The sequence below is a fragment of the Camelus bactrianus genome, chromosome 13, assembly GCF_048773025.1.
Source record: "Camelus bactrianus isolate YW-2024 breed Bactrian camel chromosome 13, ASM4877302v1, whole genome shotgun sequence".
Lineage (NCBI taxonomy): Eukaryota > Metazoa > Chordata > Mammalia > Artiodactyla > Camelidae > Camelus > Camelus bactrianus.
In genome coordinates, this window is record NC_133551.1 from 42266513 (window position 1) to 42292169 (window position 25657).

Here is a 25657-nt window from a genome sequence, read left to right on the forward strand (position 1 = left end):
GTCAGTTATAGTTCAAGACAAAAGGAAGAGACGCAGGAGTACTGAAGCAGAAAAACAAAATACCTACAAAATCTCAGCGGTAATTCTGTGTTTCTTGCCCCCATAGAAAGGTTTAGTGTGGAAGACGATATTTGCACTATAGCCAGTTTTGGAACAATTAATACTGCATTCTCCTCCGAGTTCCACCCAGGGCACTGTGAGGATAGACCTGCAAAATCAGAAAGTTTCAGGTAAGGCTAACAGTTAAGAGGAAAGAAAGGAGGGTTACAGCTTAAGCAATAGCACGGTCTGCTGCTTGCTGATCACAGGAATGGACACCACTCTACTTGCCTTCCATAACCATTGGGGAATGTGAGAATGTAATGTTCATCATGGTCTAGACACGAGACACAACCTGTGGAGAGATGGATGTAATTAATCTCTGATGAGTCGTTGATGGATACTCCATTCAATTAAGGGGGGAGGGTATAGCTCAGTGGTAGAGTGCGTGCCTAACATGCACGAATTCCTGGGTTCAATCCCCAGTACCTCTATTCAAAAATAATAATTAAATAAATAAATAAACATAATTACCTTCTCCCCCAAAATAATTTTAAAATAAATAAGATTAAAAAATAGATTAAAAAAAAGCTTTAAGCAATTTAGCGAAAATCAATCTTACACCCCAGCCCTGCTCTCACCCCCAGTACACATGCCTCCATGCAAACATTAACATTCAGCCTGCCTTTCTGGGGCCACTCACTCTTTCTAGGCTAGACTAGTGTCCAGCACATATTAGAATGACATAAAATCCTCCTACTAACACTGTAGTCCACCCAAAGCCCACAGACTTACCCTGCCCTATGTTGTGCACCCCAATTGACATCCCAAGGAATTTTGACTTGGTCCAGATATGAGCATTGAATTGTATCTTCTTGTTAAAACACTCAGCATAAAAGGCTGAAACTGAATAGATAGTTGTTTTCAATTAGTGCACTAAATAGCTATGGTCACCTCTCCAACCCTCTTAACTTAGAGAAAGTACTGGCTGCATGGGGGAAATCCTTTACCCATCAAAGCACAGCCTCCAATGTGGCCAGGAATTACCCATCTGCCTTTTACACCCTGTTTTCCCCATTGCAAGCAACCATTCAGCACCATGTGGGCAGGAACCTCCCTGAACTGTGAGGCGATGGCCAATCCCAGAGGCTTAAAATCAAAGGGTCTGTCGTTTTTCTGGTCAGCAAAAGCACGGTCACCAACCTGGGCCCATCCAGTATTACTAGTCTTAATGCACTGAGTAAATAACACATGAGGACATGTATTCTTTCTACTATGCCGGGAACGAACTGTGCAGAAACTACATCTCTTTTATATCAACTGTCTTTACAGTTGATATAAGACTTAAGAAGCATTAAAAGTTGATTCCCTAATTCCCTTCTTTTAATACATATTTAATCAGTGAAGCTAACAGAGTCTTTGGAACTTATGCAAGGAACAGACAGGACTGGGAAGATATAGGTAGCCATGAAACTGACAGTACAGTAACTTCAGCTAAGGAGCTTTCTATGACCTTCTTCAGGCAGAACAGTTTGAAAGTGGATGTTGCCAAGGAGCTCTGTTTACTTACTGGGTGGATGATGGGAAACCTGCTCAGCCACGAATGTTACACTGTTTTTGGAAACCCAGGGAACTGGTCCTTCTGAAACTAGCTCCTGCAAGCAAATATAATATCATTTTCTTTTGATATGGAAAGAGAAATGACACTGCAGAGAATCTAATAACTGGAGTCTCTACTTCCTCCCAAGGTAGAAAACTGCTCCCCTTCCTCTACACACCCAAAGCATCTTATATATACTTTTCTTACGGCACTTCACTACACTATGGGAATTACTGGTTTGTGTCAGTCTTCCTAAGTCTCCCTGAGACATTCTTGAAGGCAAGAATCACGTGCCTAACTAAGGGCCAAGCCTGGCACAGAACAGGCCCTTGTCAACATCTGCAATTTGAGTAAGAACAGACACATACTGCCTGTCTTCAGTGAGGACTACATGTAATGTGTCATTCAGAAAAGGAAAACACAGAGAGTCATGTTTACTGAGAGATTATGATGTGCCAGCCACTGTGGGCCTAGGGGCTAATTTTTTCACCCCTAGAGGCCTTTTAGCATTTGAGTCTTTTTGGCCATCTTCCTCAAATCAACCCCCACATGTTGAAGCCCTGGGCTCAGGTCTTGGTTACCTGTTCTCTAAGCTATGCTGTCTTCCTCGATGATTTCATCTCATCCCGGGGCTTTAAATGCCATCTAAATATACTAAAGCCCCTGAAAGCCTCGTCTCCATCCTAGACCTCCCCCTTGAACTCCAGACTCTTAAATTTTAACTCCTTACTTGACAGTTCCACTTACATGCCTAACAGACCCCTCATACTTTACATTTCAAATTGGAGTTCTGGATTTTTCCCTCCCCAAACCCAATCTTTCCTTTTTAGGTAAACGGCATCAACCAACTGCTGAAGTCCATTTGCAAGGATTCATCTCTGATTGTCCCCTTTCCCTTACCTCCCCCAACCCATCTATCAGCTCTACCTCCAAAATACAGCTTGAATTAACCATGTCTCTCCTAGAATAATGCCAAAGCTTCCTCAATGGTCTCTTTGCTTCTATTTTTGCCCCTTTCCAATTTATTTTTCACCAAATCATTATGATGATCTTTTCAAAACAAAAATGAGTTCCTAATAAGCCATTAAATTATCATTATGGTCCATAAGGACTTGCACGATCTGATTGCTAAATATCTAGCCTCATCTCATGCCACTCTTTCCCCTTGCTCACTATATTCAAAATATGCTGATCCAACAACACTGTTCTCTGGGTGGTGAACATCTTTTGACCAGTGCCTTTATCATTATTACCTGCCCCCAAATAAAATGACATCTTGAATCAGGACACAACCTAAGACAATTAAAAACATCAACATGGAACTCACTGCATTCTCTTCAGTATCGTTTGGTAACGTCCAGTGACACTGAAAGATCTCGCCCAAAATGGGATTGTATGGCTTTTTGGCAACTGATCCTTTCCTTCCAGCATGAAAGGCTGAGAGGTACCATTTCACAACTTGAACCATTCGGTCTCTGGCATCCTTCTGGTCACTAATACTGCAGAAGAGAAAGACAAAATGTCATGTCCTCCTTTCTGACAGGATACAAGCTAATGCAGCAACCCTCAGCATGGTGCACCCTAATTCAGGCTGAGAGCACCCAAGACCAGGAGTTACCTCAATGTTTCTTTTAAAAATTGAGGTATAATATACATAATCAAACACAGTGGTCTTAAGTGTTTGGTTTGATGACTCTGAAAAATGTATATATCCATTAAATTAATCACCATGCAATCAAGACACAGAGCACTTCCATTACCTGCAAGTTTCCCTATCCTCCTTCCTAAACAATCCTCACTCCCTACCCTGCGGTAAACATTGTTCCTGGTTTCTAGTTCCATTAGTTTTCCTTCTTCCAGAATTTCATATTTATAAGTACACTGTTTAATCACTAAATAGCTGAAGATTTTTCTGGATGTATCTGTTATTGATTTCTAATTTAATTCTTTCATCAGTGAATATACTCTGTATGGTTCCAATTATTTTAAATTAAGTCCTCCTAGTATATGTTCCATGTGCACTTAAAAGGCTGTGTATTACACAAATTGTTTGGTAGTGTTTTAGAAAGGTCAACTGAATAGCCTCAGTGATTTTGGGGTGTAGTGGTAGGGGTGTGTGTGCTGTTCAATCAATTCCTGAAGGACGAATTTTCAACCTTGATTGTGTATTTGTCTCTTTCTCTCTTTAGTCATTTTATGCTGCATACAGTCTGAAGCTGTTTCATGTATTTAGGATTATTATTTATTCTTAATAAATTGACTCTTACATGAAATATCCCTATTTGTCTCTGGTAATAATTCTTGTCTTAAAATGTATCCATTGTCTGACACTAGCACAGCTTTGTTATGCTTAGTGCTCTGCATGGTATGTCTTTGCCCACCCTTTTACTTTTACCCAATCAATGTCTTCATAGTTAATTATTTAATTAGACGAATCTTGCTTTTTTATCCTGTCTGACAATCACGGTTCTCTTAAATGGAGTGTGTATGCTATTTACATTTAGTGTAATTATTGGCATAGCTGGGTTTAACTCTACCATCTTGGTATTTGTTTTCTATTTGTCCCCTTTGTTCTTTGTTCTATTATACCTCCATTCCTCCTTTTTTGGGAATTAGTTGAGTATTTTTAGAATTCCATTTAATCTTATCTATGGATTTTTTTAGCTGTATTTTTGTATTTTTCTTTTTAGTGGTTCTTCCAGGGACCTCAAAGTTTAAACTCTCATAAATACAAACTATTCTTAAATCTCAAGTCTATATCTAATGAATAACTGGCACTTTCCATCTTTATTTACACATGTGACCAATTAATGTGTACATTTTATTTGTTTAATTTTGTATTAATTTAAACAGTGTCTTTATTTATTTATATTCATTTGAATTTCTGTTCTTTGGGAATTGAGTCTCTTAAATCTTTCTCTTAAATCAAGAAGATAAGTATTAGTATCAGCCAATGTGCCCACCCACGTGAAACCTCAGTGATTTGCATCTGGCTTCAGTAAACCAAAGTCCAAGGCCAAGGTGTGATTAGAGAAGATGGATCAGAACACCCTGTTACAAAGAAAATTTTCCTGCTACCACTGAAAAGCAATGTGAACTCACTCACTTCTTTGTAAATCAATCTCAATTTTACATTACTTCTGCCCTTTGTACATACATCTAATATTGCAAGCTTTGTATTTAAAATTTATGTATCAGTCTATAATCTAGACTCTAGACTGTATGATCAAGCACAGACACTATGACTCTTTCCCTTTCCAGCTCATAACATAGTTCCTGACAAACAGCAGGTGCTTTGAAAGGTTTGCTGAACTCAGATAACTTCATCAGGATATAGTATAAATGATTTAACAGTGAGTACCAATCCCTGGACCAAATAAGCTCATAGCCTTGGCTCTGTAAATACTGGCTATCTTATTAATGGACTCTCAAGATTTTGCAGAATGTTTAACATGGTTGCCTAACAACACCACCACCAAGTAATCTAAGCAAACAAGAATCTAATACAAACAAAATATTCAATGCTGCTCTTCCCCAGAAATGTCTGAAAGGCAAAAAGGAATCCATCTATCCTACAAAGGCAGAAAGCTATTGAGTAATACCTTAAAAAGTCAGAAACTACTGTATTAAGTCAAATACCTTACAAACAGGTCCGGATGTGCAAAAAAGTCTGCATACATTTCTAAAAGGGATCTTCTTTCAAGAATAAATGTTGGAAGAACTACCTGAAAGACACACATATTTGACCCTTGAGGATCAAATTCTACTACATATAAACAGATTGCTGAACTGCTTTAAAAAAAAAATGAAAACAAAAAATGCATTCCAATCACAGTAATGCCCACCAAGTACTGCCCAGACATACTTCTGATTATCTACTTCCCAAACTGTTCTGATTCAGAAATGCCCATTCACCTGCCCAGAAGATGAAAACAGAAAAGAGATTTTTTAAATGTTCAAATATCACTTCCTCTGTGCAACTTACCTTTAGCTCCCTGAATCAGTGTAACAGTAACAACTAGTCAATAGCAACCTTTTGATGCCTATGACCTCTGAGCAGCACATACACATTATCTTATTAAACTGTACAACAATCCTGTTAAGAAATTATCATCCTTATTTCACAGTGGAGAAAAACGAAGCTCAAAGAGGGTGAGAAATTTTCTCACTGCTCTGTTATCAAGTGGAATTCAAAACTGGATCTGTCTGACTCGGGGGAGGGGGGCCTGCATTCTTTTCTCTCTACAGCTGATTCCCTTTCATGATCAGGTATATGAGGAAATTCATCTGCTTATGGCTCTGTATCCTCAAATAAACAATGAGCTCCTAGAATGCAAGGACCACACTTATTTGCACTTGCATCTCAGCTATTATTACAAAGTAAGGACATTATTTTAAAGGTAACTGAAGAAATAAACAAAAGGAAGAAAATAAAGCTGGGATTCAACAACTCTATCATGGGGCTGAGCCTATGAAGAAAAATGCTAAGGGGCTGGGAATGTGGCAGAGTTTCTCGAGAAAGTAAAGAGGAAACTGGAATATGGGGGAAAAGAATAAGAAAGAGTAGGATTAACCAATAAAAAAGGGAAGAATTTCTTTAGTGAATGGAAGAAGAGTTCCTGAAATGTTATCAGACTAGACATTATTCATTATGGAAGTACAGCATCATAATAAACAAACGCCTTGAATGTAGTAATTACTGCATATGTGCTATATTCAAGATCCTGCAGTAAATGCTACAGAGGCAGCAAAGGTTAAGTATGAGAGAATAATACCGGCATTTAAATTTCAGGTGGAATGTGATAAATACCATACAAGAGATTCTCAAAGTACCCTGGAAGTTCAGGACAGGGAAAGATCATGTTCTGTTTGGGGAATCAGACTGAGGGCAGCTCTGCAAAACAACTTATTGAGGTGGCACTAGAGAAAAGCCTTAGAGAGAGTAAGGCTATAATAGTGGGGAAAACAGAAGAACAAGACTTGGAGATTGGGGATGGGGGAGAGGGAGACACATGGTGACAGGAAGTGAGTATTGAGAGGGACTGATTAGTATTGCTGTATATAAAGAGGAATGATAGAACACAAGCCTGGAAAGAAACATTATGGCTCTAACATTTAGAATGTTTGTTATTAGACTCCTGAGTTTCAATTTTAAGTAAACGTTTTCCTTCCACTGAACATGTATGTTCACAATATAAATATGCTTAGACTGGCAGGTAAGCTTGGTGCAATTTCCTGCCACTCTTGGGAGAACACAGAAATTATAAATCACTAAGTAAGACTGCTGAAGAACAAAGACAGGGATAAATATTTCTAATATATAAACTGCTCTTGCAAATCAACAAGTTTACTACAGCCATTAGAAGAATGGTGAAAAGAACTGAAAAGGCAATTCAAAAAATAGCCAAAAATCATAAAAATTTGATTTGATGTGTAATCAACATTTTTTTTCTCCCTACTCAAAAATTTTGAGAACACTCATTCAACAGATCTTCAAAGATTTCAGCACTATACTGATAGATGCCATTACATCAAGCTGCTAGAACAGTTATGAAAGTAAGCTGGGTTACGTTGTCTTCAACCTATGTTCAAATACTTATTTTGCCACTTCTTAGGTGTGAGGAGGCCCTGGAAAATCAATTGAATCTCTCAAAGTTTCTGTAAAAGGAGGATAATTATATGCCATGTTTAAATCTTTGAGTTGTTTCAAAGACCAAGTGAGGTAAATGGGATACGACTTTAGAGTATTTCCAAATGTTACCATGTATTTGGAAAATAACTCTTCTTAGAAAACATTTGAAGTGAGAAAATATTTTTATAAATAGGAAAATAAAATACAAATTTAAGGTATTATTTTAACAATACTTTGGAATGCACAAGGAAATCAAGATTTCAGAATCTGCTGGCAATCACAGCCATTTGTGCCAATAAAGATTTCTAAAATAGCTAATCTGGCAAAAATTAACAAACTTTTAGTAACTATGAACCAAAATGTGGACTCTCTGGCTGAGGAAATTACGTGATGCAAGACATCACACCCCTGACTGTGGCACACACTTTGGCTGCCTGTGCGCACCTCTAGTAACAGAACTCTGATTTGGTTCATGTTCCGGCTACAGGTTGCCATGAGAGTCACAGGGCCCTCCCAGATCTCAAGGGGTGAATGTGAGTTAATCTAAAGCAATCATTTAACCTCCTTTGCCAGTGACTGGCTTAGGCACGCACACAGGCCTAGCTCTGGCCAATGAGATTCAACTGGAAGTCTGATGGGCCACTTCTGGAAAAAAGTGTTCTCCCCACAACAACAACAACAAAAATTCATGAGAAGAAATTATTTTTTTGCCTCCTGATACATTTGTATAAGGATGTGATGACAGGAAGTGTGTCATCATTTTGCAGCAATGAGGAGACAAGTCTGAGTGTGAATGTCAGCATGCTAGGGATAGTAGAGAAGAGAGATGGTGGAATCTAGGTCCCTTCTCACATTGTTGACCCAGCAAATTAATCAATCCTGCAACTACTCTACTTCTGGACCTCTCATTATATGAGATAATAAACCTAGTGTTGCTCAAGATAAACATTAAGTGGGTCTTCCATTATTGGAGACCAAAAGCAACCAAGGTGTTAGATGTAGAAAAGTAATACATTATAAATGTTAACATCTAAAATGAAGCTATACCTCTCAGATATGAAGTGACAATTCTGCTCCAGCAATTATGCAATCAACCTAACGATCACTGAAAAAATTCTGGGACAAGCTCCTGCAAATATTCTCTTACCTAGAACACTCACAGAAGTATGTTTGTTCCACAAATTAATGCTATCTTTGTGTTTCTATTCTCACTTAGATTCTGGGTAAAAAGTTTTATTATAGACACTTAGTAGAAAGTATTATGGATTGTTTCATGAATTTCGAAATCAGACCAGATTAGAATCTCAGTTCTGCCACTCAACAGGACTTAATCAAGTGACTTGGCCTCTATGAGTTTTAGTTTCCTCATCTATAAAATGGAGTTAACAATAGGACCTCCTCCACAGTGCTGTGGTGAGAATTAGGTGAAAGGATGAGGCTTCTAGCACAGCGGCAGGGATAGACACAGGCATCCATACACCAGTCTGCCATATCAGTCAGGCATTTTGTTTACAGCACTAAGTTTAAATTCAAATTCAAATTCAGAACCACAATAATTATATGGCTCAATGTGTGTCAAACAATTTTCCACTCACTACATGTTCCAGTCCTTAAAACAGCCCTGTAAAGTAGGTCACTATATGTTCATTTTGCATGAGAATCCCAAAGATCATGGAGAAAGGCACTTGCCCCAGGTTGCACAGTTTGGTAACAGCAGAAGCAGGATGTAAACATAGGTCCTTCAAACCCCAAGATCAGAACACTGCTCATTTTAATTCTGTGCACACAACACTACTTTAGGTTTTGCCCAAACTACTAACCAAGCCCAATACTATTCTTTGCTTGCCACCAATAAAATCCAAATCTTAATCCATACAATCCATATATACTATCTCTATGAAATTATTTACTCTATACTCTAGTTTTACTTATTTCATCCGTTTATCAAAATTTTCATTTACTCATCCATATGTATATTAAATTACAACGAAAGTATAAACAGAAGTTATGTCATTATACTACACGTGGAGACACACTCACCACACTATCACTACAGATCTATACACGTATCTACACATACATACACTAAGACTAACAGCAAACACCAAACTTGATTCTCACCTTAGTAAGATCCATTCCAAGCCTAACCTGTGACAACAGATGCATGATAACGCTCTTGTGCTCCTCCACCGACCCCGCCTCCCCGTCATCATCTCTATCGTCGTGTGAATCGAAAAGGTCTGAAATAAAACAGATCATCTTAGGCTCCTGTTAAATCGAGCCTATCTACACTGCTACCAGTATTATAATTTTTGTTTAAACAAATGTTTTTAAGAAAAAGAAAAGTTAAATTCTCAAATGCTACTTACCAGCATCACTTGTCCCATTGGACATGGAAGAATTAAGTGATTCTGTGGTATCTGGGCGCTTTAGACTATTTCCTGAGCTGCTGTGTGTCAAGACTGAGGCAGATCCAGAGGAACTGAAAAAAAACAACCATTAATCACCTTCTTAAGCCTTTTAAGAAAGCAATTTAAAATCATAGGTAAGATGTTAACCTATAAAGCTACTTAAAACCAATACATGCAGCTGACAGAAACAGACTATTTAGTTAGCTAGTTACATACAGACAGACACTTTCCAACTCTCTCCGTGTCAGTCTCATGCATGTGTGTGCTCAACCAAGTCATACTTAAAGGCCAACAAAATCAGTAAGATTTTGCCTCTGCATCTAGGTTTAAAACTAGAGTTCATTTTTCAACTTTGTTACTTTGCATAAATGTAGGTATGCCACAATTTTTGGCAACAACTTCCAGAACCTCAAAAATGGCAACTCTATTACTTAGTCTCAGAAAGATGTCTTGTCTATAGTTTTGAGATCTTTTGATAAAAGCCCACATTTGTATTATTAACACCCTTCCCAGTCATTAAAAAACTGTATCTGAAAATAAAAAATAAAAAAGTATATTACTTTTTATAAGTCAATTAAAGAAAGCTTCTTCTATTATATTATTATACCTGTGATCATAATTTACCCGGGATTAGTATTTATACATTAATAAAAGAATAATTAAAGGCATACAGTCTACTGATTAAGGGTAAAAATAGAAACCGAATTTCTTGCACTGTAGACATTATTTATAAAATGGTACACAAATAAAAGTCTTTTATTACAAATTTATAGGTGGAAAACACATTATGTATTCTAGTTTAAACATAGTTTGTGCTGATTACTTACCTTCTTTTGATTTCTTATTTAATAATAAACTTGGTTTTTTAAGAGCAGTTTTAGGTTCAGAGCAAAACTGAGCAGAAAGTCCAGAATTCCCATATGCACAACCTCCCCACTATCAACATCCTGCACCAGAGTGGCTGGCACATTTGTAACAACTGATGAAACTACACTGACATGTCATTATCACTCAAAGTCCATAGTTTACAGGAGGGTTCACTCTTGGTGTTGTACATTCCATGGATTTTGACAATGTTTAATGCTAAGTTTCCACCACTATAGTATCGCTACCCTAAAAATCCTGTGTTCTGCCTATATTAGACCAGTAGACGTTAGAGTATTAGAACATAAGCATTCTAATTTGAAAATAGTTTGTCCTGGTTACTTACCTTCTTCTGATCTATTTTTCAAAAATCCTTAGGTAACTAAATATTGCTTCTTGGATAATTCAATAGTATACATCACAAGGTACTGTAACTAATGTCTACCTCATCAGTTTTGAGAGCCAATGGAAAATATGAGTGAAAGACCTAGGTAAGAGAAGTCAAATTAAATAAAAGAGCTGCATAAAAATTATCTTCAAAAAGTTTTGTGGCTCTTTGATATATCAAGACAGAATCAATTTTTAAAAAAATCAATTGATCTTAAAACCCCAAATTGTTAAAAACATGTATCTTTTAAGATGTGATTCTGAAGGTCAGACTGATTTATGCTGTGCTCTTCCTCCTTACTCAGGTTAGAAACCATGCCAAGTGAAATGCTCAATAAAGTTCAAAATGGAAGAAAAAGGGATAAATTCTCATTTATCCATTTCATAATTTATTTCATTCAGGACAAAGGATTTAAAGATTATAGTTATAAAACAGCAGCACTGACAAAAAGAATATGTATACAGGGAAGGTTTACCTGCAGTGGGTTGACCTGTACAGAATAATCATAAGATCATAAATAAACTAAACCAAAAAATATAAGGCTCTGAATTTAATTATACAAACAGAATCCAAAATCTTACTGAGTACCCAGCATGTCTCTATGACAATCAAACCCTAAAAGGTAGACATGATTATTCTTATCAAACACAGAGGCTCAGAGGTTCAATGACTGGCCAGAAGTCACACAGCTGGTAAAGTAGTGGAGCCATTTCAAATACATGTCTGGCTCCAAAGCACAAGTTCTTTCCAACATGTACTTTCATCTAGCTTACAAATGTGTAAAACTATACTGATCGATAACCTAGTTCAGAAGTGACAGAAACCATCATCACTACAGGTCTTTAAAACAGTGAATGGACTTAAGCTTTCAAGCTCTCTTCCTTCACACAGAGGGAGAGAGAAGCAGTAGACAGAAACTTGACCGGAGTTAGAAAACAAGTGGTAGCAGCCGATGACCAGCAGGTGGCACACAAGCTCAGTGCCCACAGAGGCCTGGTAGAGAACACAAACAAGGCCAGGTTACGAACATGGGCCCGGAGCCAGCACACTCAATTTGAAGAAATTTAAAGATTCATTAAAAAAAAAAAAAAAAGAAAAGTCAACATTCACTGTGCTGGCCAAATAAAATGTCTAGTCCCTACCAGTCTGGGCATCTAGATTAGGGCATATAAGGAGAGCATAAAATTGAGGGAGAAAAGGAATGCTGAGTGGGTTAGTTGGACTTAACTCTGGATCCTTTCAAATAGGAGGTTCATAAACTGTGTATTTGTTATGGGATGGGTACTGGGAGTGCACAGAGAAGGAAGCTTATATGGAGAAAAGAGAAAAACCTGAGCCTGCAGGTAACTTTGTAGATAAGCCTATCTATTACTGGTACAATAGGCAAGCATTTAAAATTTATCTATTTCAGAAAAATTTCAGGAGAATCCCTGAACCTCGGGCTAGAGACTGACTATCAGTGATGTTAAAAGGAGGCTAACCACATGTTATCAAGCTTTTACTGAGTAAAGTTATATGCTTCTAGAGGATAGATGATCCATTTTGATACTCAATTGTACTTTGTTTTGAATAACAGCTAACAGTCAATGTAGGAGACTGTCCTTTATTCTGTTTAAAGAAAACAATGATTGAACACTTCAAAAAAATCAATAACCTTTACTTTGGAATTTTCTTCCAAATGCCTATTTGTTTTTAATCCCACTATCATAAAAAACATTTTTCAAAATTAAAGTTTCTGTTGGCAAACTGCTAATAATGGTCTCTTAGTTTATTTCCCTACATACAAACAAAAAAGGAACCAACATGCTAAACCAAACCCTTTCTACTAAACTAGCCTTCTTGAATTGTGGGTTTAAACCTCTCTTACTTAAGTCTCATGTCTTGACAGTATGTGTTCACCAAGATAACATATATTTCACTTTTTCCATATTCAAATGCTGAATTTGATCCTAACAAATCAAAACTTTTGGAACCAATATAGTCCTTATAAATTTTGAGATTTTGAATAGTTATGGTGCATATATGATACTGTATTTCCCAGTTCTTGTGCCCTCATGAGAACTGGCGTCCTACAAAAAATTTCTTACTAAAAGAAACCAAGGTTCAAGGTGTTACGTAAGACTGATGGTATTGAGCCTGCAAATTCATATATAATCATTTCCCTAATTTGTACTGTCTTTCCAAGCTATAACAATAGCACCGACTCCTGAGATGGCAGGAGAGCTGCAAAACAAAACAAAACCCAACAAATACTAAGCCAGCTACATCTACAACAAATACAAAAACACTAAAGCAAATAGTTTGCTTCCTATAACAGCTATCGTTTATTGCACTTATATGTGCCAGATACCACAGTAAGCACTTGACTGCCTTATTAATCTCATTTAAACATCCATAATGACCCCTTGAAGTTGAAACTATTATTATCCTCATTTTACAAACAAGGAAACTGAGAATACTTAGGTTAAATAATTTGAACAAGATCACATACCTTTAAAGCAAAACAGATTAGAATCTATTCTTTCTAAGATTCCAGAATCCAAAGTCTAACCATAGCAAACTATATACCAGTGAGGCTAAGAAGTGTTTTGCTTATTGGCTATCACGTCACTGACTTTACATGTAAAGGCCTTTTCTGTACAATAGCTTAGCTAGCTTTGATAAAATAGGTAAAAAATTTCCTATTGAGAGAAAAATCATCACCAATATCTGCCCAAATCTGCCTGCTTAGTACCTCTGGAGCCCATGTGCTTCCCTCCATTCCTATGCTATTACTTTAGCTCAGGCTAGGATTTTGTAACATTTCTCAATTTTCTACCCAGTTTTGGCTGGTCTCCCAACATACAATGCAGCTCCAACTGCATTCAATTTTATATAATTTAGGCATATCTATTTTCCTAAAATGCAGACCTGACCAGCAGCTGCCATCACTTGTGAGAAAATGTTCAAAATTCATAAAAGGCTAAAGGATTCTTTCTTCACCTGGGCCTTGTCAACATCTTTGGAATCTTTTTCTTAACCACTCCCCACAACTTCTGCCAGACTCAGCCAAGCTCAATAACTTACAGCTCCCCCGCCTTCAGGCCTTTCTAAACGGGGTTCCATCTCTATGACAAAAACATTTCCATTTCCCTCTCCTCTTCTCACCCCATGTCATTTCTCTCTACTCATCCACATCTTACCTTAGGATTACATTCCCTCCCTCCTCTCTGAATCCTTCCCCACTTCTCAGGATTTCAAAATGCTCCCATTCTTTTTGTGCTTATTCTTATAAATGTCTTGGATTATAAATGTCTGTCCCCCGCCAACCCCCCGCCACAGCCTGTATGTTATGTTCCCTGAGGGCAAAGAATGGCTCTTTTTCATCTCTTTATCATTCCTCCACCTAGTATAGTGCCTGGCTTACAGGCGCTGAGTACCTCTAATACAAAAACAAGTAACAACAACCCCTTCTTACATGTATAATACTTCCTAGCTTACTCACTCTCCTAATGTTGGTACTATAGAAATAAGGCCCAGAGTTCAATGATCAATATGGTATGTTACTGTAGGTGACACTAATTTATTCCATTTGAATTAAGTTATGAGTAAAACCAACATTCTCACAGAACTAGCTTTACTCAATAAGCCAATTAAAAATAAGCTATCTTTTTTACTTTTTCCAAATAATAATTTACAATGGACTCTATCTCAAAATCAAATTACATTTTTAAAAATCAGGAGAGTCGTTTCAATACATAGTTCATCTACTTACTCTATTAAGCGCTTTGGGGATGAGCCACTTTGATGGAATTCATCAGCATCATAGAATTCATCTTCACTGCTAGAATAAGAGAACTCTGGGACTGTGTTTGGAGACAAGTTGACATGGCTTGGAGAAGTCAGACTGCTACTAGGTGGTGAGTGCCCACTGCCTACGAAGTTAAAAAGTTTTAAATTAGAGGACACTGCTGGTAATAGAGGGGAAGAAATTAGGGAGATGGGGTCAAAGCAGACCTTTCTAAAATCAAGAAAGAGTTAAGTTGATGGAAGTCCCTAAACTACTTGTAAAGAAAATCAATATTTAAACTAGACAAAAAAAGAAAAAGCAAATCACATTACAGAATGGGGCACAGCCTTATAAATAGATGAAAAAATGCTACGTCCCACCTATAAGGACAAAGGGAGTTCTTTTGATTATAACCACAGTGTGTGAGTTATGGTATTGGAAGTCCCATAACAGACCCCAGTACCAATGGGAAGCCAGAGCTCTTAGTTTATACTGTAAATCCAGATACCTGAGAAATGCAGCAGTGAGCCAACAAGAATATGTTGACTGAAATAAACGCACAGCCTAAATGTTGAGAGTTACGTTTTATTTGGCGGACATTTCTGAAGACTCAAACCCCTTGGAGCTCAGATGACAGCCTCTCAGATCGCTCTGTGGGACTGCTCCAAAGAGGTAGGGGAGGAGCCAGGATATACAGGAGTTTTACAACAAAGACCAGGTAGTCAAAACATTAAAAGATTACTGTTAATTAAAGAAAACCAGACATCTCAAGTTAAAGAATTTAGCGCTTTTCTACATATGGGAAGGAGCAAACATTTGGGCTCATTGAAATCATTCCTTTGACAAGCACCTAGCTATCTAGGGCCAAGTATCCTGTCCTTTCTTATTCTGAGTACCCTCAGAGTGCACCATTGTGGGTTGCTGCAGCAGCTGATGACTTGATGGCTTCAGTATTCTTTGTTTACTGATATGGTTTGTTTCTCTTCATTCACAAATACAACATGGAAAGAATATCAAAAACAACATGAATGTTAAAAAATATTGTTCAGGATATCACATTCATATTAGTCAATATGTTTTGACAGTCACATGCAAACACAAAAGCCCTGAACACTCATCATCCAAACTCCTCATCTCTCTTTTTTTTTTTAATCTCTTTTCTACCTAAATCTAAGTCAGGTGTCCAGGGTTCAAGGACAGAGAAAAACAGGACTGCTAATGGGAAGTCATGGAAAAGGAAAGGATTGGAGGAACATCTTTCTATTCCTAAGTAGTCTAATTAAGGAAATACAAATTAACAGATTCAGAGCAGAAGTCTACCTGATTCTAAATCTCTGTGATAATCACCTGGGTCACTGTCTAATAATAAAAAAGTATAAAAACAATGAAAGTATCAAAACAGAACAATGAAGTACTGAGACTAATTTAACAAGTGTTCATTGAGTATCTAAGGGCTCTCAGGCAATTAACGCCAAACAGATGCCTGCTGGAGATTAAGAAAGTCACTACTGGTGATCTAAAAGCCAAACACAGCTGTAGAATAGAAATGGCAATAGCCTCCATAAAAACAAATCCAGAGCCATCCATGGATTTTTAGCCCATTCTTGTGTCTATGGGTCAATATAGGTACAGAGAGAGCACATCCACCTGCCACGCTTTGTTCCTATGTTCAACCAAAATATTTTTAAAACGAAACACAAAAATTCTGCTGCCTAAAAAGGCAATGCTTAGGCAATGCTTTGGGAATTCCAAAGATAGTTCATCTTAGCAAATGACTTTAAATTCTCTTCCCCTGCCCCCACAGCAGCAATAAGATGAGAAATAAATTTTCTCTTATTGAAATAAATGGGGGATAAAAGAAAGAAAAAGACCAGGAATTACAAATAATTAAGTAACATTCAAATACTCCAAGTGACCATACAAAACTGAAACTATGTCCAAGAACAAAGTGATCTGGAATGGGAACTGCAAACGAAAGAACTGGATTTTCACTATGAGAGCAAACAATATTATTTATTTTCTCAGTTGTGCCTTTATTTCTTGTATTAGTGAGAAAGGTAAGTAAAGGTGAAGATGAAGAAATTAGGTTAGGAAAAATCAAACAAGACATAAACCACACACTAATTTTTAAAAATTCCTTTAAATCCATCTACTCTAAAATGTTGTATTGTTGAAACACCTTCTTCTGAAATAATTTATCCTAAATTATTTATTATTTATAACTGATCAAAGATCCTAAAGCTCATGTACATAAAGACTAGTGCTCACTTTTTCGAAGTTTGTAAATAACTAGTTTTATATATTTCCAAATAGACAAATTTTGGCTGTGTTTCAAAATTCTGACACAATTCCCCCTTATTAAAAAACAAAAGAAAACAAAGACACTGCTTTTAAAGTGATACAGTGTAACGAAATACAGAAAAAAAAGACAGCCGAGAAATTGACCCAACATTGTAAATGGATTATAATTCAATTTTAAAAAGTGAAAAATGCAAATAAATAAATAATTTAGAAATTAAAAATTAAAAAAATAAAACAATAAGGACAGCTACATAACAACAACAAAAAAAACAGCAGTCGAACATTTCAACGTCACTATTCAAATTGCTGATTATCAGCATTTTCCCAAGAGTTTCAAATTATGAGAGCTGCTATTGCTTTCTTTCAAAATTAAGAAGAAATATGTTTAGGCTGTTAAATATTAAAAACCAAAGTGATGACATCAGTACCTTTACTTATTCAAATTTCAAAATGGGCTAAAAACCACAGAGTAACTTTTCATTATTACACAGGAGAAGTCCCGCCCAGAGAAGAAATCTGTGGAGCAATTGCAGGGGCTTATCTCCCACCTCCTCAAGGCTGGCTTGGTTTTGGCCTCTAGGTACAACAGGGACAAAAGCACAAAGTGCTCCCTTGAGTTTGGTTCAACTAGTAACTCAACATCAACCTAATTAATTTTAAAACAAGAAATAAATCTAATATTAATATTTGATAGCATCCCTGTGAATTAGAGAAAAAAAATATTGTAAGTCTAAACAAACTAAAAAATGCAAATTAAAAAGAAGTATCCTTTTTTTGCCTATAAAATTGGCAAAAATGTGACTGAAAAACCTATCCTTAAAAAGTACAAATGTGCCAAAAGTTGCCACACGAGGATATCACTGAAGTACTGCTTATAACAGGAAAATCCTGGAATCAACCTATATGTCCATCAGCAGAAAAACAGGTAATAGTTACGCAGGCAGCTGTAAAAAGAATGTCACAGACCTAACTGTATGGACATAGAAAGCTGTCTAAATATTTTTGGTTAAATGGAAAAAGAAAGTCACAGAATCATATGACGTCATTTACGTTAAAATAAAAACAACAAAAATATGCAATATAAGTATATATGTAACATGTATGCAAATGACAGAGAACAATAAAGAGGACTTACAGCTTCTATTCTCATACCTCTGAATTGTCTGATCCCTTACAGTAAGTACATAAATCTAACTTGAACAATTTTTTTAAAGTCAATATAGATCTTCAAAATAAATCTTAAGGTAAACAAATATACAAAATCCTGTAATATTTTATTTCATTTAAATTATGATTATTACTAAAGCTTCTAGTTCAATCACAAAGTTAACCAGTTCATATATGGAACTGTAATGGTAAAACTATGTTATTGCCAACACAAATATACAACTTTTCTTCAACCTTTTTCCCACCAGTAATCAAACACAAATCTTAAATGTTAACGAAGAGTTAAGAGATTTAAGTAAAGGAATTATACAAATCTGTACCTGTACTATTTGGTGTTGGAGTCTGATGATGTCCCAAGGTAGCTAATACCGGTCCGACTGGTAGGGAAGACGGACGCTGCTCTGACTTACACAACTGAGCAGGTTCTAGATTTGAACATGTGAAATACGTTAGAAAAAAAGCCAAACACAATTCTTCAACTGCAGTTGTGTAGGTTCACAATCCTAAAGATCGGTAATTTTTGAGACTATTCCATTAAGTCAAGTTCCATGCTACTACTCCTTTCTGAACTCCTAGCCCCTTTAAATTCAATGATGATATGCTACCTGGTACTAACATACAAGGCAGACATCAAGAGGCTACTCAAAGTAGGCTAATAACTCAGTACAACTGCTCTGTAAAACCAGCAAAAGCTTCTGATGATAAACTGTTCCAAAGTATCAAACTACATGCAAAATCTAAAATGGGGCACAGTACTTCCTCTTTAGTCCCATGAGAGAGATTAAGCTCATTCTCCTAAGGAGTAAAAATTCATAAAAAGATCTCACGTATTCACAAGTATTTTTAAAAAGATTTTCCTTTTTCCAGTACAATTTCTGACTTAATTATATTATCATTGAGAACACAGAAATGTTGGATGCAACAAAAAGGTAAAATGAAATCAATGGGTATCAGATCTAAGCCCTCCTTTGCTAGTTAAAAAAAATACTATTTATTATCCTATTCTTCAAAATATCATTAGTCTACCTTATCAGTAGGCATCACAAATTTAATTATTTCCTTTCTCATTATCTTAAAGTCCACCATGAACAAACCATTTATATTAGTTAGAACTATTAAAAAATACACCAAAATAGAACATTCCTGGATCACTCTCAAGTAGATTAAGGTATGTTAAGTTTCCCTTGGTAGCCATGAATCCTGAGTCATATGATTCTGCCCTACCAGCTAATTCAAGGAACCATGTTTGTCTTCCACCTCACTTTGAAAACCAAAAGCCATTTAATAATACTTAAAAAGCCTCAATACCAGAAACGCTATTTTTGCAGTTCATTTTTGACTATATTTTATGTATGTGTGTGATTACTTTTACTTATTAAAAAAAAGAAAGAAAAAGAGCCCTTCAAGGTTACTACAACAGCCTTAAAAAATTAAGTTTTTTGTCATCCATGACTCTGTGAAACATTTTTCCAATTATTATACCATACCTGGAGGTAAGACAGTCTGCGAAGGCATTGTGTTGATCACAGGTTCCAAGGGACTAGGTTGATATATTGCATCTACAGGATTAATAGTACTCTGAGATAAAGAAACAGTAGAGTTATTTTTTAACTAAATGTCCCTCTAGTGCTGACCCTCCCAAATGTATGAAATACCCACATTTCTGACAGCAAAGTCCTGAAGGTAGCTATATAGACATGATGGTGAAAAAGCAAAGACGGAATAAAATAACTTTACTAAGAGTTCCTTATTAAAACAAACAAACAAACAGGCATAGTAAGGAGGGAAAATGAATGAATCTCTGTCATATAGAAAGGTAAACTAAATGAAAACACTTGGAAAGAGTTGTAAAATAGTTTCAGGAAGCCAAAACAATAACCTCTCAATTCAACTCAGTGCTTCTCAAATTTTTATTCATCATAAATGCTGCTGTCTATCAAAGGCAGAGAAATGCTCTCTCTTCTCTGATATTAATAAACATTACACCCATGACTAGTCTTTACATCCCATATTATTGACACCTGCCACCACTGAGTACTGCACTATACCCGCACCTAGTTTTACAGTCACTAAAGGCAAAGAGATGTATCTTCCAGTTGGGCGTTGTGGGGAAAACAGCTTTTATTTTTTCTGAGGATTTAGAAGGGAAAAAATAATCAAACATGTAGTTACAATTTTAGAGAGGAAAAAAAAGTCTAGTTTTTTCTGGTTCCAAGCCAAGAAACTATTTTGCCAGCATGATAACATTTAAAACACAAGACTCCATAGCTTAACTGATTTTTTTTTTTTTTTTTTTTTTTTTTTGGCGGAGGGGGAGATTTTTAAACCAAGGTCTTTAAAAAGCAGTTTAAATCTGCTATTTAGGAGACTACACTAGACAAAACCCAAGAAATAAAATTTTAGTTTTACTTTATTTTAATTTTAAAAATTCTAATTTAGCTTTCCTTGATTTGGAAAACTAAACGTCAAATATGTGTTAGATAGAACTTAGAAAATAATGAAACGGAATTAGAAAAAAAAATTTACTGATGAGCCCCAAAAATTATTTGTAAAAATTTAAGAGCACCTAACAATAGAAACTGAGATAATGGGAAAGTTTTTACAGCATTCTTATTACTTAAATTTTTTTTCCCTTAAATCTACTCTCTGCATTAATACATAAAAATCACTAAATCGGATCTCTTAAATCAAGTGATTTGAACTTCTTAGAACTCTGATTCTTGTCACTACAACAGTCTACCTATCATAAATATTCTAGTCTGGAAGATAAAGGACACAGAGAATAAATTCTGAAAATAAAATCTAGTAGAGTGAAGTAGGGAAGGTTCTGAAGCATTAGGAAAAGCACAGAAGCAGAGACTTAGAATTTTAATTCCTTAGAATCCTTGCTCTACCAAGGGCTCAACAAGTCTCTTACTCACTGTAGACCTCACTTCCCCAGTGTATAAAATGAAGAAATGTCTGATTATATGGTCTCTAAGGACTTTCTGGTTATTACTTTATGATTCTATTTTCAGATACCAGCCTGGGCCATAATAACTAAACAAGTGTCTCAACAAGTTTGAGCTCCTGGAGCTGCTCTTCAAGTAAATTCCTTATTTTTACATAGTGATTTTCTAAAAAGGCCTCAAGTGTTTTACAAAGGCAAAATCCCACCTTCAATACTTTGAGCCAGAGGAATGAGAACATCCCATCTCCTTATCCCCACCTATTATATATGAAAAATTACTGAAGATACTGAGAAATAAAATAATTCTGGACAAAGGGGCTAGAATTCTACCTTTTGAATGTAATCTTCTATTTTGCAGATGAACTCTACTAAGATTAGGTTTGTCATTCCCAGAAAACACTTTCAGACTTTTTTGAATATGTATTACAAGTACCAAATATCTTCTGTTGCTCCTGTTAATAGAAAATATAACTGTTCTACACTTATCTAACAGTTTGTGGTCAATCAACTTCAGCCTAAAATATGTCAAATAACATTCTACACTTTGCTTTGAAAAAGAATGCGCAGAGCTGGAGAAGTGCAAACAAGTGACAATCCTTAGCCCTAATCTATTATAACATTAATAAAATTCATGCAATACAATATAAAATGTAATATATTATATATACATATATGTATGTATAGCTAACACTTACTGAGTACTATGTGCTAACTCTGTACCTTAAACAACAATCTTCTGAGGAAGAATGAGTCACTTTACTTTATAGATGAGGAAACGAAGACTCAAAGGTTAAGTAACTTGCCTAAGGCCACAGCTAGTAGGTGGCAAGGCTGGGTGCTAGCAATCTGGGCTATGGCCTAAACCATGAACACTTCCTTTCTTTTTTAAAAATAAAAATTCTTAAGGAAAAATGCTATAGTCCCTGATCAAATGATTCAAATATGTTTGTTTTCTACAAGTTCAGATTTTCTATGAGTATAAACTTTCTAGATGTTTTTAATTGCAAATGATCAAACATTTTTGGATGCTTTATACACTGTTGTTTAACATAATAAAAAAGTAACTTTGAGGGAAAAGAGATAAAAATAACTGCCATAATTAATTTTTCTTAGCGTCTTTAAGGATCATGAAATGCTAGACAACATATACAGTCTTCTTCCATGTAAGTCTTTAAGGCTTATAATCTTAATTGCTTCCTCAGGAAGAGATATTATATTACATTATATTGTATTTATACCACTTATATTTACACATACTTATATTTATAAGTATATTAAATCACCAAGGCTCAAGCTTTGAACTCACATTGTGAAGAGAAACAAAAATTCCAATGTGTTTAATTCAAATTTTTAAAATGTTCCTCTTATATCTGCTTTCTTAAGAAACATGTAAACAATAGTGTTATTTAACTTCTTTTTCATTTTAAATCAAAGATAAAGATAACATGCTCATCCTTTCAAGTATAATCATGAGATTGTTTTGAAGACTTACAAACTTAGTTTCCAGATCTCAGACAAGCTAAGCTGGCATTTATAAAGCTTCAAGACAAAAAAAAAGAGGCTGCCTCCTGCTTCAGAAATACAGTTTGAACAGAAGTCACACAATGACCATAAAATTAGGCTAGCTTAAATCGCAAATTTTGAAACTCTAACTTTTATTTCCAATAAAATTTTCTTTTCACTTTAGTGGAAGTTGAATATTAAAAGTCAAGGAGAGGAAAGAACAGAAAATGGCTGTTAAGTGAAAGAATTCACGTTACAACTTGTTCTAACAAAAAAGCAGTATATATCACAGTAGCAATGACAGTTAACACAATACACATGATCTAAAAATAAAAGATAAGAAAATAACAGAAACCTATAAACATATAATTAGATTAAGATACATTTCAATATTGTGCCCCTCTCCTCTGATCTCATCAGAAAAAAGTTTGACAAGAAATGTAGCACTGTGAGTTATGCCTTATTTAGTCATAAAAGCTGCGTTTTTATGCCATGATTAACCCTTCAAGTTAACACATGCAAGGAGGTGATTCAATCTGAACCAACACTTAGAAAAATTTTAAGATCGACACTTTCCCCTCCAAATGATTGCTGCAAGATGGCCAACTTTAAGAGCTTAAGGCAAATTGCAAGAGTCAACAACAAAAAGCAGTGATTAAGTGAAAAGAGGAATTTGTGTTGAAAAATGAGTAGAAATTCAGGCTTCTTCTGACATGACTGGTTAAAATGCTCTGCAGAAGTAAAGGGACACAAAGATTAGATTAAACTTACTATAATTCCATCTGCGTGCTTCTCCGCATTATACTGGTCCTTAAGGAGAAATGTTAAAAATATTAACTTCATTCTTTCATTCAAGTAACGCCTTGTGCACTTTCTTCCTTAGTAAGAAAGCTTATTTTACTGGGTAAGTAACAATGTTAGAAAACTACTACTCTGCTTCCACTAATGTAAAAATCCCATTTGTCCATTCCTAGCCAAATGTAATCCTATCACTGGCAACACAACAATTAACACTGACAGCGTGGCAATTATTTTTCTATAGAGGCATTTAATTATAATTTTGTGTAGAAATATCATATTGAACTGTGTAGTCACATTGGTACCAACGATTAAAAGCAGATATATTAATTTAGGTTAAAGATCCTGAGTATTTCTGGGATTAACTTTATAGTTAATTATGCCAACTCCTTACAGCCCCCAAACTCTTACTGTATACTTCACAGGTATGACAATCACATATTCTTAAAAACCCATGATAGATACAATTTCCCATATTCTGGCTGCTAGCCCCAGAATTACACTGATACTTTTCTAAATAAATGGTCTGAATTCTGTTTCAGTAAACATAATCACTGTATCCACAGAATGATGATAAAGGGGCCAACGCTTACTACCTGGCAGGTAACTTACGTATAGGCCTACCTCGGAGATATTGTGGGTTTGATTCTAGACCACCATAATTAAGCAAATATTGCAGTAAAGCAAGTCACAAATCTTTTTTGCATATAAATGCAATGCATATAAAAGTCATATTTACACTACACTGTAGTCTGTTAAGTGTACAACAGCCTTGTCTTTAAAAACAATATACATGCCTTAATTTAAAAATGCTAACCACCAGCTGAGCTTTCAGTGACTTGTAACAGTAATATAAAAAAAATCACTGATCACAGATTGCCATAACAAATACAGTAACAATGAAAAAGTTTGAAATATTGTGAGAATTACCAAAAGGTGACAGATACACAAAGTGAGCAAGCAAATGCTGCTGGAAAAATGGCGTCAAAGACCTGCTTGACACAGGGTTGCCACAAACCTTCTATTTTTAAAAAACAATTATCTGCAAAGCACAACAAAGCTAGGTATGCCTGTATGTTAATTCATGTATTCCACCAACAACTCTATAAAGTAGGTAATATAATTATCCCCATTGGATAGAGAAAATTGAGACAGAAAGAGGGTGGGGAGCCAGGACTCCAATATATATAGTCCTGTTCCATAATTCATGCTCTTAATTAATATGCTATTTTGCCTTGCCTCTCCTCTCCAAGGATGTACTCAAGGAAGGTGGTGGTGAAAAGTTACCACACACATTTGTTCCTGTAACTACAATCCATCTATTAGTATTACACATACTATATATTTAACTTAAAATGGTTTGAAGTTTTAACTCCACACAATCAGGAAGTTTTCAAGTTTCAACAGAAACCAATATTTGGTCTTGGTTTTAAAGTTAATGGCCAAGTTATACCTCATTTATTTATAACTTTTTCTTTACTGCGCTTACTCAGAAATCTATATATTGAAGGGTTAACTAAGAGCACTTGAAGACTGAGGATTTTTTTTTTTTTTAAAGAATTAACATAGCAGGCCTGAAATAGCTATCCTTAGAAAAGCTACTTACAAAGTTGGTCTTTGGCTGGTGTCCAGGAACTTGGATTTTAGGAGGATTCCCACCACCTAACTGTTAAGTGTGGCTCACTGTGCCTAACCTGTTTAAGCAAGCAAAATGACTTATGCTCAACACTTGCTTTCTTTCTGGAGCTCTGGATTCTTGGTAAGTACAAGGTAGAGAGTGCTTCCATGACAAGCCCCAAGTAAAAACCTTGGGTGTTGAGTCTCTAATAAGCTTCCCTGATAGATCTGACACATGTTGTCACAATTTGTTGCTGGAGTTGAATTAATAAGCCACCCTGTATGACTCCACTAGAAGAAGATTCTTGGAAGCCTGGGCCTACTTTCCTCTTGATTTTGCCCCATGTTCCTTTCCCCTTTGCTGATTTTGCTTTGGCTCTCGTGCTGTAATAAATCACAGCTATGAGTACAGCTAAATGCTGTGCCCCGTGGGTCCTCCAAGCAAATCACCATACCTAGGGGTGGTCTTGTGAAATGCCAACAGTGCATATCCTTGAGAATAAAAGCATTTTGATATCTACATAATTCACATTGGGATGTCCCCCTCTATTTGCACAACTGAATTAACTATATATATTTACAATATCCAAAGTTTCAGTAATTCTTAACAAAGAGTTA

At 35.8% G+C, this 25657-nt stretch overlaps 1 protein-coding gene across 7 annotated transcripts in view; it reads right to left on the reverse strand.

Moving 5' to 3' along the window:
* OSBPL9 (oxysterol binding protein like 9) overlaps nucleotides 1-25657 on the reverse strand; it is a 123360-nt gene that overhangs the window by 5527 nt on the left and 92176 nt on the right. For 5 of the 7 annotated variants that reach the window (XM_010951807.2, XM_045514312.1, XM_045514314.2 and 2 more), the window contains 12 exons: nucleotides 23396-23434; nucleotides 19659-19749; nucleotides 18492-18596; nucleotides 14689-14848; nucleotides 9641-9753; nucleotides 9393-9511; nucleotides 5279-5364; nucleotides 2967-3138; nucleotides 1610-1694; nucleotides 835-945; nucleotides 331-394; nucleotides 68-208 (listed from right to left, as the gene is read on the reverse strand). In XM_010951807.2, coding sequence (XP_010950109.1) covers nucleotides 68-208; nucleotides 331-394; nucleotides 835-945; nucleotides 1610-1694; nucleotides 2967-3138; nucleotides 5279-5364; nucleotides 9393-9511; nucleotides 9641-9753; nucleotides 14689-14848; nucleotides 18492-18596; nucleotides 19659-19749; nucleotides 23396-23434 — 1286 coding nt within the window. The remainder of the gene's footprint in view (nucleotides 1-67; nucleotides 209-330; nucleotides 395-834; nucleotides 946-1609; nucleotides 1695-2966; nucleotides 3139-5278; nucleotides 5365-9392; nucleotides 9512-9640; nucleotides 9754-14688; nucleotides 14849-18491; nucleotides 18597-19658; nucleotides 19750-23395; nucleotides 23435-25657) is intronic. The other 2 variants (XM_010951808.3, XM_010951806.2) reach the window with 1 other exon arrangement.